This window comes from Streptopelia decaocto (genome assembly GCF_964273445.1).
Source record: "Streptopelia decaocto genome assembly, chromosome: 16".
Classification (NCBI taxonomy): domain Eukaryota; kingdom Metazoa; phylum Chordata; class Aves; order Columbiformes; family Columbidae; genus Streptopelia; species Streptopelia decaocto.
Window position 1 is genome coordinate 10073210 of NC_138671.1, and position 18437 is coordinate 10091646.

The 18437-nt window shown below is 47.1% G+C and overlaps 1 protein-coding gene across 1 annotated transcript in view; it reads left to right on the plus strand.

Moving 5' to 3' along the window:
- DNAH9 (dynein axonemal heavy chain 9) overlaps positions 1 to 18437 on the plus strand; it is a gene marked incomplete at its 5' end in the record, with an annotated part of 197270 nt that overhangs the window by 114559 nt on the left and 64274 nt on the right. The window contains 6 exons of the mRNA XM_082067422.1: positions 4041 to 4229; positions 6162 to 6397; positions 8706 to 8828; positions 10638 to 10842; positions 15482 to 15646; positions 17487 to 17627. Coding sequence (XP_081923548.1) covers positions 4041 to 4229; positions 6162 to 6397; positions 8706 to 8828; positions 10638 to 10842; positions 15482 to 15646; positions 17487 to 17627 — 1059 coding nt within the window. The remainder of the gene's footprint in view (positions 1 to 4040; positions 4230 to 6161; positions 6398 to 8705; positions 8829 to 10637; positions 10843 to 15481; positions 15647 to 17486; positions 17628 to 18437) is intronic.

The following is an 18437-nucleotide window of genomic DNA, read 5'->3' on the forward strand; positions in this document are numbered from 1 at the left end:
GCCCCGTCCAGCCTGGCCTGGGATGTCTCCAGGGATGGTTCATCCACCACCTCTCTGGCCAACCTGGGCCAGGCTCTCACCACCCTCAGGGCCAACAATTTCTTCCTCATGTCCAGCCTGAATCTCCCTCCTTTAGTTTAAAACCATCACCCCTTGTCCTGTCACAATAGGCCCTGCTCAAAAGTCTTATTGGCCCCTTTTAAGTGTGGAAAGATGTGATACCTGATCTGTGTAGATGTGATCTACATATACTCAGGTCCACACTGGTACCAGTACTGTTTACATCTTCATCAATGACACAGACAGTGGGATCGAGTACACCCTCAGCAAGTTTGCAGGTGACACCAAGCTGAGTGGTGCAGGGGACACACCTGAGGAACAGGGTCCATCCAGAGGGACCTGGACAAGCTCAAGCAGTGGGGCCATGTGAACCTCATGCGGTTCAACAAAGCCAAGTGCAAGGTCTTGCACCTGGGTCAGGACAACCCCCAGTATCAATCCATGCTGGGGATGGAGGGATGGAGAGCAGCCCTGTGGAGAAGGACTTGGGGATGCTGGGGGTAAAATACTGGACGTGAGCTGGCAATGTGCACTTGCAGCCCAGAAGGCAAATCATATCTTGGGCTGCATCACAAGGAGACTGGGCAGCAGGTGCAGGGAGGGGATTGTCCCCTCTTCCCCACTCTATGAGACCCCCTGCAGTGCTGGTCCAGCTCTGGGTCCTCAGCACAGACACACATGGACCTGCTGGAGAGGGGCCAGAGGAGCCACAGGAATGACCTGAGGCTGGAACAGCTCTGCTGGAGGACAGGCTGAGAGAGCTGGGGGGTTCAGCTGGAGAAGACAATCTGATGCACAGATCATGTCATGTAGACCTAAGAAAGACAAGATGTGGTGTTAATCATATAAAGAGCAGGCTTCATAGCAAACCTAAGGGAATATCAGCACGTGCTCAGATCAGCAAAAGGCTCTGGGAAAATCTCTGCAGCTTTGTGAGTAGGATGTTGGTTCATGTTCATGAGAAAGTAACTCGGCTGAAACAGGTATAGGGACAACTCTGAGCATGAATGGGTCAAAGAAACATCTGTGGCTTCTCTTTCTGCTGCTGGAAGGAGTCAGGCTGCCCAGAATGCAATTTTCACAGATTTATAAAGGTAGAAAGGCCATCAGACGGGTTTTTGTTGGTGTCTGCAATTTCTTGTGTTCATCAGAATAATCATAAACGATCTGGATGAGATGGTGTGTAAGCAGGTCGCAAATTTCTCAGTAATATGAAAGCAATAACGATGGAGACTGTCTATAAAGAATTGTAAAAATGATACCAAGTAATGGAGGTATGAAATGCCAGGTAGATAAATATAAAGTAATGGATATTGGAAAAATTAGTTTTTACTTTACCCAGCCTGTAAGTGATGCTGAGCTGGTTATTATCATTCAGGAATGAAATGATGGAGTTACGAGTTCTGTTAGTATGTGAGCTCTGTGCTCCCAGAGGCAAAAAGCCTCAACAAGCCCAAAATCCAAGCTGAAATTGGATGTTAAGGTTTATTAGGAAAAGAAGAGAGAACAAAACAGAAAAAAATCACAATATCGCTATATAAATACATTCTCAATAAGTCTGGAATGTGCAGCTGTACCTCCGCCCCCTCTGCTGTACCTCAAAGGATGCAGTAGAATGGGAAATGGTGCAGAGAAGGTAACAATGAAAAGAAACCGGATAATAGAGATTACATCGTTCGGTACAGATAAAGATTGCAAGGACAATCAAAAGGCTTCGTCTGTGTGAGGAATTACTGAATAGGCTAAAGCTCTTCAGCCTCAAAAGACGACAGCAGAGTGGGTGTCAAGGGCTTGAAATCATGAGTGGTGTGGAGAAGGTGACGCAAGTGTGATTGTGTCAACAGCTTTTAGGAAATGAAAAGTTCAGGCAGCACATAAAAGAAAGTAACTCTTTTACAGAAAGCAGAGCTGAACTGTATATCTCCTGGCCACAGGATGCTGTAGGTGCCAGAAGGTTGGTTGGTATCCATGGCAGCTTAGACTCAGTCTTGAAGGACAAAATCATCAATGCTTATTAAGCTCTGTTTCAGAAAGTCCTTAAACCTCCAGTTGTGTGAAGCTGGGGGACTATGTCCGGAACCATTACCAGGTACTTGTTTGTAAGGTCTTCCCAAGCTGTCTGCTGAGGGCTGCTGTCAGCTGACAGGATGCCAAAGGAGTTGGACCTTGGGTCTGGCCTGGTAGAGCTGGTCCTGTGGTTCTGTTTTTCACAGGGGAACTAGATCAAGGCTTTTGGCTTAGCCAAGAGAGCATATTCCCCAGAAAATACTGACAGCTTATAAAAGTATCTGGAGGTAAACATTATTGGATATTAGGAAACATTTCTTTATAGGAAGGGCTGTTGGGCATTGGAACAGGCTGCCCAGGGCAGTGGTGGAGTCACCATACCTGGAGGGGTTGGACAGACAGATGAGGTTCTCAGGGACATGGAGCAGTGCCAGGGGTGGGGGAACAGTTGGACTCAATGATCTCGAGGATCTCTTCTAACCAAAATGGTTCTGTGATTCTACGAGGGTGAAAGAAGAGCTCTTTGACCTGGAGGACAGTGTCTGCATGAGAACCAATGGCAGAAACTGGCCAGGAGTAGATTTGTGTTGGAAATCAGGAGGTGGCTCCTAACCCTTGGAAGGCAGAAAGATTCTTCTAGAAATGGGACTTGGCCAAGTTGGAATGTGTGATGGTGGAATTCGAGGAGGATCTGAAGGTGGTGCCTTCCCATCCTGGGGACCCGTGTTCTGCATATGAGTTCAAGCTGGCAAAATAACCCAGTTTAGAGGAACGAGTTGTTCAAGGTGTTCACAAGACTTATCACAAGGATTTGTGTTAGGGCTGGTCCTATTTAACATTTAACAGTGACCTTGAAGAAGGAGACGGTGTCGTATTATTCACATTTGCAGCACTTACTAGGGGTGGTTTGCAAGAGGAAGATATAGAGGAATTTTTAATGAAAATGAGAAATATGAGAAACAACCCTAAGCTCACATGGACTGCAAGGAAAAGTTGAAAGTGCTGGTTGGCCCTGGTACCAAGGCTTGTGAGCAGAGGGGATCTCTAAATTACATGGGTGCGCCCAGGGCCCCTCGATGTCAGCAGAGTGATTGTGAATTTGACAATAAGGTTTGGCTTTTGTGATCTCAAATCCATGAGGCCAACACAAAACTGTTTGGGGTTTTTCTGGCTTCTGGACCTGAAGGATGCATCCCATTCGTATTTCCAAGCCATGCTTCCCAGTTAATAATGCTGAAGTTGGAAAGGAACGGTAAGGTGAGAGGTAAGGTAAGGTAAGGTAAGAGGTGAGGTAAGGTAAGGTGGGTGTGTGTCAGGATATCTCTTATAATCACAAAACTGCAAGATTTCAGGAATGAGGGGCCAGTGGTACCCTGAAAAGTACCAATGGTCAAAGTAGTTGTCCGTACGTGTAGAGTTATCCTATTTTACAAGGAGATGCTCTACTCTCTTCAAAGCTGGTAGCCCCCCATCTGGAGTGTTCATGCATTGGATGCTCATGAAAAGTGTCCATGAGGAAGCGTTTTCTGGGCAGAGACTTAGGGCAAGGAAAATGTAGACCTGAGGGGACTGTAATCAAAATTCCAAAATAATAAAGCGTGTGAAACAGATGAAGGTTGTGGCTGTTAGAAGGAGAGCTCTGTGTGAGAGAGGGTGTAACGAGGTGTGAATCTGTGGCATTAGGGTAATTAACATCTGATATCTTGATATTAATTCCTGCTGGGGAAGTGATGGATCCTCCCTTGATTTTAGAGGAGTTGAGGAGCAAACAGCTGCGATTCAACTGCAGGACCAACCTTTCACTGAGCGGGATGAGGCAAGGTTAGCAAATTAACTATCGAATATTTTGCATTCCCTGGTTTTAAACTCTAGCAAAGTACAATTGACATCAGGAACAAGGTATGGACATGGCCAGGTCCTGAGGTATTGCTTAAAGAACCACTGTAATGATCGATTTGACTTGGAAATTCTAGGTTGGAGGACTCGCCTCTGAGAATGTGAGATGGGCTGAAGCTGTGAAGAACTTCAAACAGCAACAGAGCACTTTGTGCGGAGACGTCTTGCTGATTACAGCCTTCATCTCCTACCTGGGATACTTCACCAAGAAGTACCGTCAAGACCTCCTGGATGGAATCTGGAAACCATATTTGCATCAGCTAAAAGTAAGTTTTGCTTTCTCTGAGAAGTAATTGTTACTAGAATTAACCTGTCCATCAATTGTGATGTTCACAGGTGATCACCCAGATGAGGGGATCGTCCAAATGATGGGAATGATCCCCCAAATGTCCCCACCAAGCTGGACTGAGAAGCAGGACATGGTCACTTTTGATTTACACCTCTCTGTGGTGTCCTTGCTCCACGCAAGTGACCTGATTTCCTCCCGTGTACACAGGAAAATCCTGATAAGCAACACAAACAGGGAGCCCCGTGCAGTTGGAACTGGGTGTCAGGGATGGCCTGGAAGGAGGTTTGGAGAAGGGATTGCTTGGAGCAGGCAGAGCTCCCTGCCAGCTCTCTGGTAGGCTTGGAAAAACTCCAGATGGTTCTTCATGCTGAACACAAGCTCTGTTCATGTTGGCCGTGCCTCTCAGCTGGTTTTCCCCATGTCTTGCTGCTTGGACCAGATGGAGAGTGTCACGCTTGAAACTTGTTTAATATTTCACTGATTTTTACCAGGTCCTCTCATGCATTGGGAAATGCAAGTGCTCAGTTTCCTGCAGGATTGAGCTTTTGCACATCAGTACAATAACTGGATGTTATGAATCCTGGTGGAATGCCAAGAGACTTTTAAATAAGGTCGCAACTGGGCAGTGCATTTCTTAATACTAACTGAAGAGTTTAGTTAAGAAAGGCAGTGTTGTTTCAAAAATGATCTGACTCTCTGCATAGGAATTTCAACGAAGTACCTGCGTTGCTAATGGAATATTAAAAGCCCTTTTCTATTCAGATAACCAGCACAGATAGCTTTCTGGTTGTCACACCCAGAAGTGGCCTCCTGAGCCAGAGAACTGTTTCTGGAACTGTTAATACTGTTCTGTAACACAGCAGCAGGCTTACCAGGGTGGTCGTTATGTTCTTCCAAGCTCTCGTCTCCGAAACTTGTACATGGCAGCGTGTGAGCTGAACCTGCTTGGCTGGACTGTGGCCCTTGGGGTGCTTTGTGCTCTGCAGGCAAAACTCTTGGGGATGCTTGTTTAATTTGTGTTCATTCACAACAGGATCATAGAATCACAGAAGAACCCAGGTTGGAAGGGACCTCAAAAGATCACCTGGTACAACCTTTTGTGGGAAGGGCCTTGATGAAATTATCCAGCACCCCGTTCAGTCACATCTTGAAAACCTCCAGTTATGTGAACTCCACCACTCCCCTGGGGAGGTTGTTCCGATGAATGATTGTTCTCATTGTAAAAAACTTGTTATATTGAGATGAAACCTCTTCCAGTGCAACTGGTGCCCATTGCCCTTTGTCTTCTCCATGTGGCTCTTTGTGAAGACAGAGCCTCTGTCCTCTTGGTAGCTGCCGTTTAAGTATAGATTTCTGTGATGAGGTCTCCTCTGAGCCTTCTCTTCTCCAGGGAGAAAAGACCTAACTCCTTCAGTCTTTCCTCACAAGGCAGTTTCTCCAGCCCTTTGATCATCTCTGTGGCCCTCCTTTAAACCCTCTTCTAATACTAGTTCAAACTATCCTGTAGAATGGGAAGCCACTGATAAATATGAGTTATCAGTTTCTAATTAAACTGACTTTTCTTGAAATATTTTCCTTGCTTATCCCAAGTAGCAAGTGATAACATGAGAAGAAATGGCCCTAGGTTGCACCAGGGGAGGGTGAGGTTGCATCTGGGGAACAATTTCTTCCCCAAAGGGCTGTGGGGCACTGGAACAGGCTGCCCAGGGCAGTGCTGGAGTCACCATCCCTGGAGGGGTTGGACAGACGTGGAGACGAGGTTCTCAGGGACATGGGTTAGTGTCAGGGGTGGGTTAATGGTTTCACTTGGTGATCTTGAGGGTCTTTTCCAACCAAAATGATTCTATGATTCAGTTTTGCAAGTCACACTCGTCACTTTTCACCAAGACACTTTCTCCTTTCCTCCCAGGTGCCAATCCCTGTAACTCCGTCCCTCGATCCCCTGACCATGCTGACGGACGATGCTGATGTAGCGGCCTGGCAGAACGAGGGGCTGCCAGCTGATCGAATGTCCACTGAAAATGCCACCATCCTCACCAACTGCGAGCGCTGGCCCCTCATGGTGGATCCCCAGCTGCAGGGTATCAAATGGATCAAAACAAAGTATGGCGAAGACCTCCGAGTGATCCGAATTGGGCAGAAGGGGTAAGCATCAGCCTTATCACATTGTAATACCTTGTAATGGTTATCTGCCTGTTGAATTTGATGAACAGCGTATATTTAACTGTGACCAGCTGGGCCAATCACATTGAGGAAAACTCTCAAATGTATTTGCATATTAGCTTCTTATTCATTACCAAAATGATAAAGATTTCTCATTAAACAAAGGGCCTGTTTAGTGCTTGGCTCAGTTACCATAGAAACTCTTCTGAAACTGTGAATAAAGACAGCTACGTGCTGGAGGCTGGGTACGTGTAATGCTATAGCATCCTATGTCAGCCTTGTCTTATGTGTCATGTCCTGACTCAGTTTCTCCCAGGAGGGTGAATAGGGCTTCCCAAGGCTTGGGAGAGGAGAGAGAGCCTGGGCACAGAGGTGCAGCTGCCCTGAGGGTCGCCATGCCCTGAAGATCAGCTGGGCGACTCTGCTCCAGCGCCGCCGTCAGCTCGGAGGTTCTCACTGCAGCACCTCTGCCTTGATCTGCCGCAGTTTTTTCCGGGAAGGCTTTTCTGCTCCTGGCTCTTCTCTCTGGTCAGTGCGCAGACCAGGCTTCGGCTGTATCCATTTGCAACTATTTCTGCCCACTAGTGAGGAGTCCCAGCTGGGATGGAGCAGACCCAGCGTCAAATCCTTGCGTGGGTGTGAACCCTGGGATTTTTTTTATTGATTTTTTTTTTTTAATGAGGAGAAACTTGTTTGCTGGGAGGTGCCAGAGCCTGGCCCAGGCTGCCCAGAGCGGGTGTGGAGTCTCCTTCTCTGAGACATTCAACCCCCCTGGACCCACCTGTGTGATCTGCTCTGTGACCCTGCGTGAGCAGGGGTTGCACTGGGGGATCTGCAGAGGTCCCTTCAGCCCAACCAGGCTGGGATTCTGTGGTTCAGAGGAAAGAACCAGAGGAAAGAACAAGCAACATCTGGAGAGTGACCTAGACTTGATGCTTGCAAACTCATGCAGATTTGAACATGTCTTGGCCTTGCCCAGGTTGTTTTGCTGGTGCCTCCTCCGCTTCCTTATAGAAAATAACAAGAAGTTATTAGATTTGGTCTTGTGTGGGATGAAAATACAGATAATTTTTCTTTTTCCTGGTCAATGTGGTCACCATGCTTTGCAGTTACTCAAAGCAGTCTGGGGAAAAATAAGGAGCTCAGAAGAGACACCTAAATACAAACCTTCAGGAAGGAACAAGAGGTATAGACCCTGTAACATTCATTACAGCTCGCTGGGCAAACAGAGCATCTCTTTTCGCCCTCCCTCTCCAGCCATACACCAGGCTGGCAGATACTCAAAGGATCATAAACTAGATGTTTAAGGCATAACATCGTCCTTTGTTTTAATTAGGATGGGGGGAGTGCTTCAAGGTTGTCACAGGAGGAACCTAAGTTTTAGCTAGTGCAGATAGTTGGAATGATTCAATGCAAGCGTGATGCGGTAACAGCGCCTGGAGAATGCTCAGTTCCAGCACAGTGCCCTTCTCTCCTCTTGCTAGAGAAGTAAAATAGAATCATGGAATAGTTTGGGTTGAAGGGACCTCCCCAGCTCCCCCAGTGCCCCCCTGCCATGAGCAGGGACATCTGCACCAGCTCAGGTTGCTCAGAGCCCTGTCCAGCCTGGCCTGGGATGTCTCCAGGGATGGTTCATCCACCACCTCTCTGGCCAACCTGGGCCAGGCTCTCACCACCCTCAGGGCCAACAATTCCTTCCTCATGTCCAGCCTAAGTAACTTGTGTCAAGTGCAGAGAAGCCTTGCAGGCGAGAGCTTGACCCTGCCCTTCCCAATGCAAAGCATCCCAATGCTGAGCATCCCCATTTCGTGCTTAGGCACTGGGCAAAGTAGCTCAGTTCCCTCATGAGGAAAGAAGCTGTGCTAAACATGACCCTAAACCATGGACACAACTGAGCTGAAACCTGCTCTTCATCCTTGCTTTTATGCAAGATCAACTGCACCAGCAGGTTCCAGGGGCAACAAAGTATTTGCTAAAAATGACTCCAAACTGTCCCAACTTTGTTCACTGATTTCCACGCTGTTTTCTTGGGAAAGAAGACACAGTTATTTTTGCTTGTACTTGGGAAGCCTGAGACCTGATTCTCTTTGTTGGGCAGCCAAGACTCTTCCAGTGCCACTTCCTACACTGTATGTTGACATCATCTGACCCTTCTTTCTCTCCCAACTGCTGGCATGTGTCTGCAGCTGCCACCGCAGCGTGGGACGCCCCTCTGCCCCCTCGCACCCTCCTTGCTGCAGAGCATCACATCCAGCCCCACTGAGACCAGTGCCAATGCTCTTTCCCGCAGGTATTTGGACACGATGGAACAAGCCCTGGCTGCAGGACAACTGGTTTTGATTGAAAACCTGGAGGAATCCATGGATCCAGTTTTGGGGCCGTTACTAGGGCGAGAAACAATCAAGAGAGGAAGGTGAGCTTGAGGGTTGTTTAACAGCATGTGTGAATGGGTTCTTTGTGCTGTTGTGCTTTCTGTTCCTGATTGCAGACGGTGGGTGTTCATGTATGACAGCACTAACATCCTCCCTTCTGAAGTGAGGGCATTTTAAATCAGACAATCATGGGTAGGCTGGCTTTGAAATAAACCTGGGCTTTTCATTTTGTTGGACAGTGTCACTCAAACCTCATGTAAAAGAGAGACTTGTAATTCTCCTTTTGTATAGTGACCTTGAGGCTGTAATTGGCTACCCTGACATGGAATTATTACCAAAATAGCTATTGCTGTTGTGAACAAAAAGTAACCTTGGATTTTAGCAAACACTGCGCACCGCTTAGGAATGCAGCTGCAGGTTTGAGCATTAAGAGCATGCAAGTGTTTCTTAATGAGGTCAAGCTCTTCATGGCAGCTGCTGGTCCCCCCCAGCCCTGAGGAGGGCAGCGAGAGGGGCAGCAGGGGAGTTCACTTCTTCCTTCTCTCTCTGTGTAAAGTAAAATAAGCACATTTTTAGTGTGGCTCAAATAATGGCAACAAATAAAACCCTGTGCTCAGGGTTGAACTTGCTTACGGGACTCTTTTGATGTTGTTTCGCTGGCTTTCGCAGAGTGGAGTCATTTGCCTTTAGAAGGACACATGTCATTTGGGCTTCTGAAAGTTTCTGCCACTGGCAGCTCCATCGCTCGCAGGAGCCCAGCATATCCATGGCCTCTGTGCCTTGCAGAACCGTCCTGCTTTTGGCTTTGTGCAATAAAGAACAAAAAAGCCCATTAAGCTTTGCCTTTCACATTCCTTGAGTTTCTTGAGGATTATTTCCTTACTAGTGTAAAATATCCTGGGATGGTGTAAACTGCTGGGGAAAGAGGCTGGCTGGGAAACATCATGAGAAGCGCGGCTGGTTGTGGGTTCAGCTGCAGGTTGGAGGGGAGGGATCATTTCAGAGGGAGTGATGGTCTCAGGTGAAGGGGACGGGAATGTTTGGAAGTGGAGGTAGGGGTGCAGAGGTGGTGGGACTGCTGAGTCCTCTGCACTGAAAAGCTTAGTCATCTCCTTTTAGAATCATATAATCATTTTGATTGGAAGAGACCCTCAGTATCATTTAGTCCAACCATAACCTGATCCTGGCACTAACCCATGTCCCTAAGAACCTTGTCTAAACACCTTTTAAACTCCTCCAGGAATGGTGACTCCACCAGTGTCCTGGGCGGTCTGTTCCAATGCCCGACAGCCCTTTCTGTGAAGAATTTTTTTCTAATAGCCAATCTAAAGCTCCCCTGGTGCAACATAATACCATTTCCTCTCATCCTGTTGCTTTTTCCTTGGGAGCAGAGCCCAGCCTGAAAAACAGGAGCTGAGGGGAGACCTGATCTCTGAACTGCCTGAAAGGAGCTTGGAGCCAGGGGGGGTCGGGCTCTGCTCCCCAGGAACAAGCGCCAGGAGCAGAGGAAACGGCCTCAAGTTGCGCCAGGGGAGGTTGAGGTTGGATCTGGGGAACAATTTCTTCCCCAAAGGGCTGTGGGGCATTGGAACAGGCTGCCCAGGGCAGTGGTGGAGTCACCATCCCTGGAGGGGTTGGACAGATGGAGATGAGTTTCTCACGGATGTGGGTTAGTGCCAGGGCTGGGTTAATGGTTAAACTTGATGATCTTGAGGGTCATTTCCAACCAAATGATTCTATGATTCTATGGAAGTCCCACACTTGTAGATGTCATTGACTGACGCACCATGTATTGGAGTGAAACGACCTGGAAGAGACACACACTCCTGCTCCTTTTGGTCTCATTTCAGGTACATTAAGATTGGGGACAAGGAGTGTGATTTCAACCCCGCTTTCCGCCTCATCCTCCACACGAAGCTGGCAAACCCACATTTCCAGCCCGAGCTGCAGGCGCAGTGCACCCTCATCAACTTCACCGTCACGCGAGACGGGCTGGAGGACCAGCTGCTGGCGGCCGTGGTCAACATGGAGAGGCCTGACTTGGAAGAGCTCAAGGTCAGGAGCTGGTAGTTTACGTGGGGAGGCTCTATTATAAGCAAAATATATAAAGATATATATAAATCTAAAAAAATATTAAAATATATATAAATCAAATAGCATTTCACATGCAAGATTGCAGAAATTGCTGAGCTTATCCTAAAATCAAGAGATTTCCCTTGAACTGATAAACACTGAGGAATGTTTTTCCTCAGTCTCTGGTTTTCTTGGGTGTTTTAGGAACACTGAAACAGCAATTTCAAATTTTTTTGTCCAAAAAATTGGGTAAGAATCTTCTTGCCTGCTCCTCTTGGAAATGGAAACTGAGATTCTCATTATATGAGGCTTTTCTGGAGTTTACAGGTTTAGTTTTGGGGGTAGGATTAATCTCACTTAATTTTAAGCATTTATGGTATAGGATTCCCACTGTAAATATTGTGAGGCTGGTAATGATATTTTCCCTTTTTGGTTTTTCCTCCCGCTTGTTTGTAACAGGCCAAAGTATTATCTCTGTCACTTTTTTAATACGTACGGCTTCAGATTCAAGACAACATTTTAAAGAAAATCCTTTGTTCTAATAGCACTTTTAACAATGTAACAAGTATGTATAATACTAAGTATTTTCTGAGAGTGGGAATAAATTTACTGCACGTGTTCAGTCAAGCCAGGCCGGTTTTGTAATAATCTTTTCATTTAATGAGATTCTGAAGCATTTTAGCTGCGCAGCCTTAATGATGCATTCAGTTTTAACCGGGCTCATGTGCTAATGAGCCAGAGGATGGCTCTGATTTAATGTGTGAGCCATGGCTGTCTCGCTGGGACCGAGAGTGACCCACAGGCTCTGGATCAGGGACACGCTCGGCACGGCTGGAAATGCTACAAACAGCCGCTTTCCTTCACTGGTTTGTGCTGAAGGGGGTGGCGGGGTGACCACAATTAGCATAGCGGTGTCATTAACTGCTGTTCTGTTAAGGACTGTTCCTCTCCGCCTCGGCAGCATCGCTGTTAGTTGTCACTGTCATAATAAGAAAGACAAATTCGATACCATGTCCTGTCAACGAATCCACAATTAGGCACTGAAAATTAGTGGCTCAAAATCGGCAGCAGTTCGCTCCCGTGCTGTCAAAGAGCTGTGTATTAGAAAATAGTGAAAATTTTGTGAATTAGGGGTCACATATTTGAAGTCCTCGCTTCTTCAGGGCGTGCGTGCTGCGGAAGGAGGAGGTTGTGACCAGGGAAACGCAGCCCTGGTGGCAGCTGTGGCACCGGCCGGGGGGACGCAGGGCTGTAGTCTCGCTTCGGAGAGCACTAAGCAGATACAAATTGGTAGGGGATGTAATTTTCTTTTCCTGTAAGAATATTTAAGACCTTTTTCTCCATATCACCACAGCAAGATAACACCAGAGCCCACTACCTCTCGTCTCCCACTCATCTACCTCCCTCCTGCTACAGTCCTGCTGCCCCAGCAGAAAACCAGTCTGGTAGCTGGTATGTTCTGCTGGATGGGGAACAGTCAACCAAAAAGCCAAATCACTTCTGTGCTGGGATACAAGCAGAGACTTTCCTCCTTAGCTTTAGTGAGGGGGATTGCGGGTGGCTGCTGCACCCTCCCCTGGCCCCAGCCTATCTGCTGACATGGAAAAGTCAGCAAGGCTCTTGCCTGCTAGCTCCTTGAAGCCAGATTTGATTCTTTGCATTCTCCTGAGGACAGGTCACTTCTCTAAGTGTGCTTTAATCCATCCTTTCTGCCCGGGGACAAACGAGACAGGCGTTTGGTGTCTGGCAAAGGTTTGGGGCTGTGGGCAGGTGGAGGTGACTCCTGCTCTAACACACATAGTTACTGTGCTCAAAATCTCGTCATGGGCAAAGCTGGAGCACACCTTATATACAGAGCCCAGAATTTGTTGTTAGTGTAATGAACAACTTAATAGCCTACCCAAATTCATCAAACATCTATTATTAGTCCAATTTCAATCATACTACCAGGTTTTATATGTTTTCTCAACACAGGCTGTTTTAATATTCTCCCAGTTATTCAGTCTTTCTGTTCCTTCTCATCTTTGAAGCTATTTTCATCGGATTCACAGGATTGCGCTCCTGTTACAAGGGGTGTTCAGTCTGAAACCACATTTACACTCTACCGCGTGTTGGTTCTAGACCGATTAGTCTGTCCGGAACACCCGCTTGCTCTGGCTCTCAATTAAAGCCGGGCTAAAAGAGGTTAAGGCAGCAGCGACCCAGCTGTGAGATAATCACAGCCAAGAAAAGCCGAAACCAGTTTAGGCCAAGGCAAGGAAAGCCGAGTCCTGAGACCTCCCCTTGCAGGTCAGCGCAAACCCTCTGGCATTTAACGAGTCTCGTTTGTGACTTCCTTTTGCATGGGTGACTGTGGCCCATGTGCTGGTGTTGCTGCCCGTGGTCCACGTAGTCTTATCAGGGCTGGTTCCCATTATCTTCCCCTTCACCACACTCCACTGTTTGAAGTGAGAAATGGCATTTGTCTCCAATTCATTGTCTGTTGAGTGTTGAGAGCTGCCTTAGGAAGAGGATTTTGGCATGTGGTCCTCAAGCTATACGTGAATCAGCCGTGAGTTGAGGTCCTGCCTTGTTGATTCAGGAGGTAATGTGTGTGTGAAACCCCTGCGCGTTTGGCCTGTGATGGGCAGTGTTGAGGCTCGTCAGGTTCTGCAGGAGTGGACTGAAGATACAAGGATTATTTTTTCTCTGTTTTGCGATGTTAAAATAATACAATAAAACCAGCAGAAAGGACGAGGAACAGAAGGTGGCTGCTGTGGCTGAGCTAGGAAGGGCTTGGCTGTGAATTCTGCAAAACTGGCCTGTTGTTTTTGTGATTTCTTCTTTAACAGAACAAAATTTTGAAGGCTCTCAGAGTAACCTGTTACCCAGAAGTAGTGCTGTTATATATTACAGAATCACAGAATCCCAGAATGTCAGGGATTGGAAGGGACCTGGAAAGCTCACCCAGTGCAATCCCCCCATGGAGCAGGAACACCCAGATGAGGTTCCACAGGAAGGTGTCCAGGCGGGTTGGAATGTCTGCACAGAAGGAGACTCCACAACCCCCTGGGCAGCCTGGGCCAGGCTCTGCCACCCTCACCAGGAACAAGTTCCTTCTCAAATTTAAGTGGAACCTCTTGTGTTCCAGTTTGAACCCATTACCCCTTGTCCTATCACTGGTTGTCACCGAGAAGAGCCTGGCTCCATCCTCCTGACACTCCCCCTTTCCATATTGATCCCCATGAATGAGTCCCCCCTCAGTCTCCTCCAGCTCCAGAGCCCCAGCTCCCTCAGCCTTTCCTCACACGGGAGATGCTCCACTCCCTCCAGCATCTTGGTGGCTGCGCTGGACTCTCTGCAGCAGTTCCCTGTCCTGCTGGAACTGAGGGGCCACAACTGGACACAATATTCCAGGTGTGGTCTCCCCAGGGCAGAGCAGAGGGGCAGGAGAACCTCTCTGACCTACTGACCACCTGTGAAATAGCAGATAACGAGCTCCACTGCAGAAATAGGAAGTGATGACCCTGTGACTGCTGAAAACAATGGCAGGATAAAGCTGCAACAGATGCAGGATATTGTGGGGATACAGAATTAACGCACTTCTGTGGGCACATTGCAGAAATCGTGTGGTGATTACAAGCTATTGGAGCAAAAATCACAGACGCACTCATTAATAACTCCAGGGCTTACAGTCCATGGTCTGGAATAATAGCTTGCAAAATGTCATTTTTCAAGGCATGCTATGCTTGAATGACAGGAATGCACAAAATTAGCCATGTTAGTTTTCTGTTTTGAGACTTGTAAAATATTTACCACCATGGGCAAACTCCTGTGTGTAATGCCTACGGAACAGGCCTTTAAACCAGCCTTTTATAGCTGAAATACCAATAAAAGGCACGCTTCAGTGCACACGCTGCTGAATCCTTCGGTTGACATTAATGTGGAATGAGTGTGTGTGCAGCACGTCTATGAAATTTCAGCCCAAATATTGAAAGATGACTTATTAATGAAGGAGTTAATTAATCCGCTTGAAAACTTCTGACAACAGAGCAAATACTCCTGGCTCCCTAATGTGTTGTGGGATTGGAAGAGACACAGGGTCATGTTTCCCATTTGTGGGGCTCTTCCAGAGACTGTAGGTGGGTGGAAGGTGTGGGGATGTTTTCAAAACACTGTCTTTGGAGCATTAAATCACTTGGCTTTTGACACTCAATCTGCCATGTGCCCAGAACTTGTCTCAATTCTATATAAAGTTCACCAGGAGGGGTGAGAAGCAGCAGGGTCTAGCTAGGCTGACTTAAGCCAAAGAAATAGAGTAATAAGGTAAGGTAAAGGTGCCAGATGTATGGTTGAGATGGGGGATGAAGGTCTTTCCATCTTGATTATTTTAATTTCCAGCATTGTAATATATTTCTAGTGAAAGAGCTTATTTCTCCTGAAGATTTCTGTGAGTTGGTGGCTTGTTGGATATGGACCGATCCCCAGAGCTCTGCCCATGCCCAGGAGTCACAGAGAGCAGGATTAAGCAATATTGGACGATGGCAATTGTCAGTTAGAAGCCTGTTCCCATGTAAAGGTGGTTAATCTCTACCTTACCGCAAGTTTTGTGGCTAAAACTTTCTGAATTTATTATTGGCAGTCAAATCTCACAAAGCAACAAAATGGATTCAAAATCACCTTGAAAACGCTAGAGGACAACTTGCTCTCTCGGCTGTCATCAGCGTCTGGGAACTTCCTGGGAGACACAGCGTTGGTGGAGAACCTGGAGATCACTAAACAGACAGCTGCAGAAATCGAAGAGAAGGTACAAAGACAGTGATAGTCTAGAGAAAAGCACATGTGTTATGTTATGTCCAAGGATTTCTGGGTAGAATGTAACTTTACTCTGTCCGTCTCTGCCCCTTCTGCTGAGTAGAGAATAGGAAGTGGTGTAAGTTGAAGTGCTCTCCATTCTGGACAGCTTCAAACCATTTAATTCTTGGGAGCTTTTATATGTTAAATGGCCTATTTAAGACCAAGAGAAAATGTTGGTTCCTGATGTAAAGACAATAAAATTTACACACTGTATCGAGGCAGCTTTAAACTGTTCCAGCAGAATCTGGAATACATCACAGTTGTTCAATTAAGCTGGATTTTAGTACTGACCAGGGAATCTGTTGAATAAATCTGAAAGAACCTGGACATTTCATATCCTGCCATTCCTTAGAGTACAAATCAGTGTTTGCAATAGCTGTGCAGTGTCAGCATTGCCACCCACCCAGTTCACCTTCCTGGCCACGTGGCGTTAGTTCAATGCGTGATGCCTTTGCCCTGTCGCCGAGGGGACATGAGAAGTGTGGTTTTCACGCCAGGATGGTGGTAGGACATGCGCATGGCCGTTCTCAACTGCTTCCCTTGGTCCTCCCACCTTCACACCTGCACGTGGCCTCCTCCAGCCCACAGGCCCGAGCTGCCTGGACAAGTTACCTGAGTGCTGGGTCAGTCTAGAACTGCCCCTCGCTCCCTGGCACTGTAGCCTCAGCAAACTGGGCTCCTTGGCGTGAAAAACCAGATTAATTTCTGCTAGCCATTCACGGTACATCAAATGCATTCCCCTCCCTAAGCAGTGTTTGCTTGAAGCCCCAAAGGGGATGCTGAAGAGATGTTTTGACATGACAAGCTTGGCATCTCCCTCTTGAAGCAGGTGTTCTGGAAGTGCTTCGATTTCTAAACAAGTTGTGAATGTAAAGCTGGTCACTGCCAGCTCTGTGGCAACAGGGATGAATTTGGGAGTCTGCACCAGTTTTTTTCTGAGTCTGGTACCCACATAGAAAGCTGCCTCAGGGCCCATTAGAGGTCTGCTTCTCAAATCAACCCTTGATCTTTCTTGGTCTGTCTACCCAAAGAAAAATGTTCAGTCAACATTTCCATTCTTATGGAAGTCCTTTCTGCTCTATTTATGTCTTCTCCACCTCTGTGGGGATCAGCGCTGGCTCAGTGACATGTAGCTGTGCTGCAAGACACTTATAATTGCACATAGCCAGAGCCTAAAATAATCCCTGAGAGGCCTGAGGATGTCACTTTATGCTGCTGAAGTGGAATGAAAGAATGAACAGGACTGAGATGAGAATGGTGTGATGTATCTGCCAAATGGATTTTCAGCCTGTCCATCACAGAGCTATGCAGACACCTGGCCAGCAAGGTAGGAGTGTATTAAGTGCTAGTGAGGAAAGGCAGTAAATAACTGTTATAAATTAGCAGTTCTCAGCCTTGGAGGAGGCTGCCTCGAGAGCAGCACTAAGTCTGTTCAGCTCTGTCTTATTAATGATCTGCAGAGGAGGGGGCAATTAGCAGGAGAAACTCATTGATGAGAAAAAACAATCCCAGTTACAGAAGAGCAGGGACCCTAGTGAGAAGCCTGGAGGGGTCTCAGGAAAACAGAGGATTGGGCAGCAGAGCGGAAAATTCAGTTAAATGGAGAATACAGCAGAGCAAGGGGGATGCCGGGAGCAGGCCGCTCAGGCCTGGCTGCACCATGGTTCGGCGGCTGGTTACCCACTGCTTGGCTTGAGGTCTTTGTGGCAGATGTCAACCCTCCCCTGGGCTGTACATTAAATTTCACACAGATATTTTGACAGTGTTTTTGCTCTGTGTTTTCCTCCCAGGTCCAGGAGTCTAAGGTGACAGAAACCAAGATTAATGAGGCCAGAGAGCACTACAGACCGGCTGCTGCGCGGGCCTCTCTGCTGTACTTCATCATGAGCGACCTCCACGCCATCCACCCCATGTACCAGTTCTCTCTGAAGGTACCTCCCCACGGCTGCGGGGGCAATACCGCTGCTTCTCTGTCTTACTGAGGTTCAAAGTTGTCATCTTGGGCCTCCTGGGGATGTTTGAACTCCCAGACAAAAAAGGTGATCTAACCTAACCCATTCTGCTGCTTTGGTTTTAGGGAGAAGTTTCCTGTACTTTATTTCTTTATAACTCTACATATATTACTCTTACGTTGCAATAGTGTTTAGCACTCACTGGGAACTCACTGCAAACACTGAGCAGAGCGCGTTCATCGCTGATGAAGGGTGGTCTGAATGCCGAGAGAAAAGGTCCGTCTGTGCCGAGCACTGAGCATGGGCCGGGGTCCACACTCAGCTCCGAATTCCCCACTCAGCCCACCACAGGTGGTTAGATTGGGATCAGGTTAGATGAGCCTTAATTAGCTTTTTTTATTTGCTTGGTTTCTTTCTAAGCAGCTGAAGTCTTGTGAAAAGACACAGTCTGACTGAGCGATGCATTGTTTCTAAAAATCCAGGAAGTTTCTTTGCAAAGCAGAACCTTGCAATTTGTCCTTTCTTCCATATTCAGAGCCTTGGCCTGGCAGAACAAGATGAGCAATGGATCTAAAAGATATCATCTGGGGAAAAAGCCAACAAAGTATTTATTTCTATGCAGTTTATATATTTATGCAGAGATTTTGCGCAGTATTTGAAGTCACTTGCTCCAGCAGTTAATCTTTTTATATTTACATTGGTTCTGTATCTGTGATGTCATCAGGGTCATAATGCCTGTGCAGATATTTCATAAGTTAACAGGGATTGCTGCAGCCCTTAAAAATTATC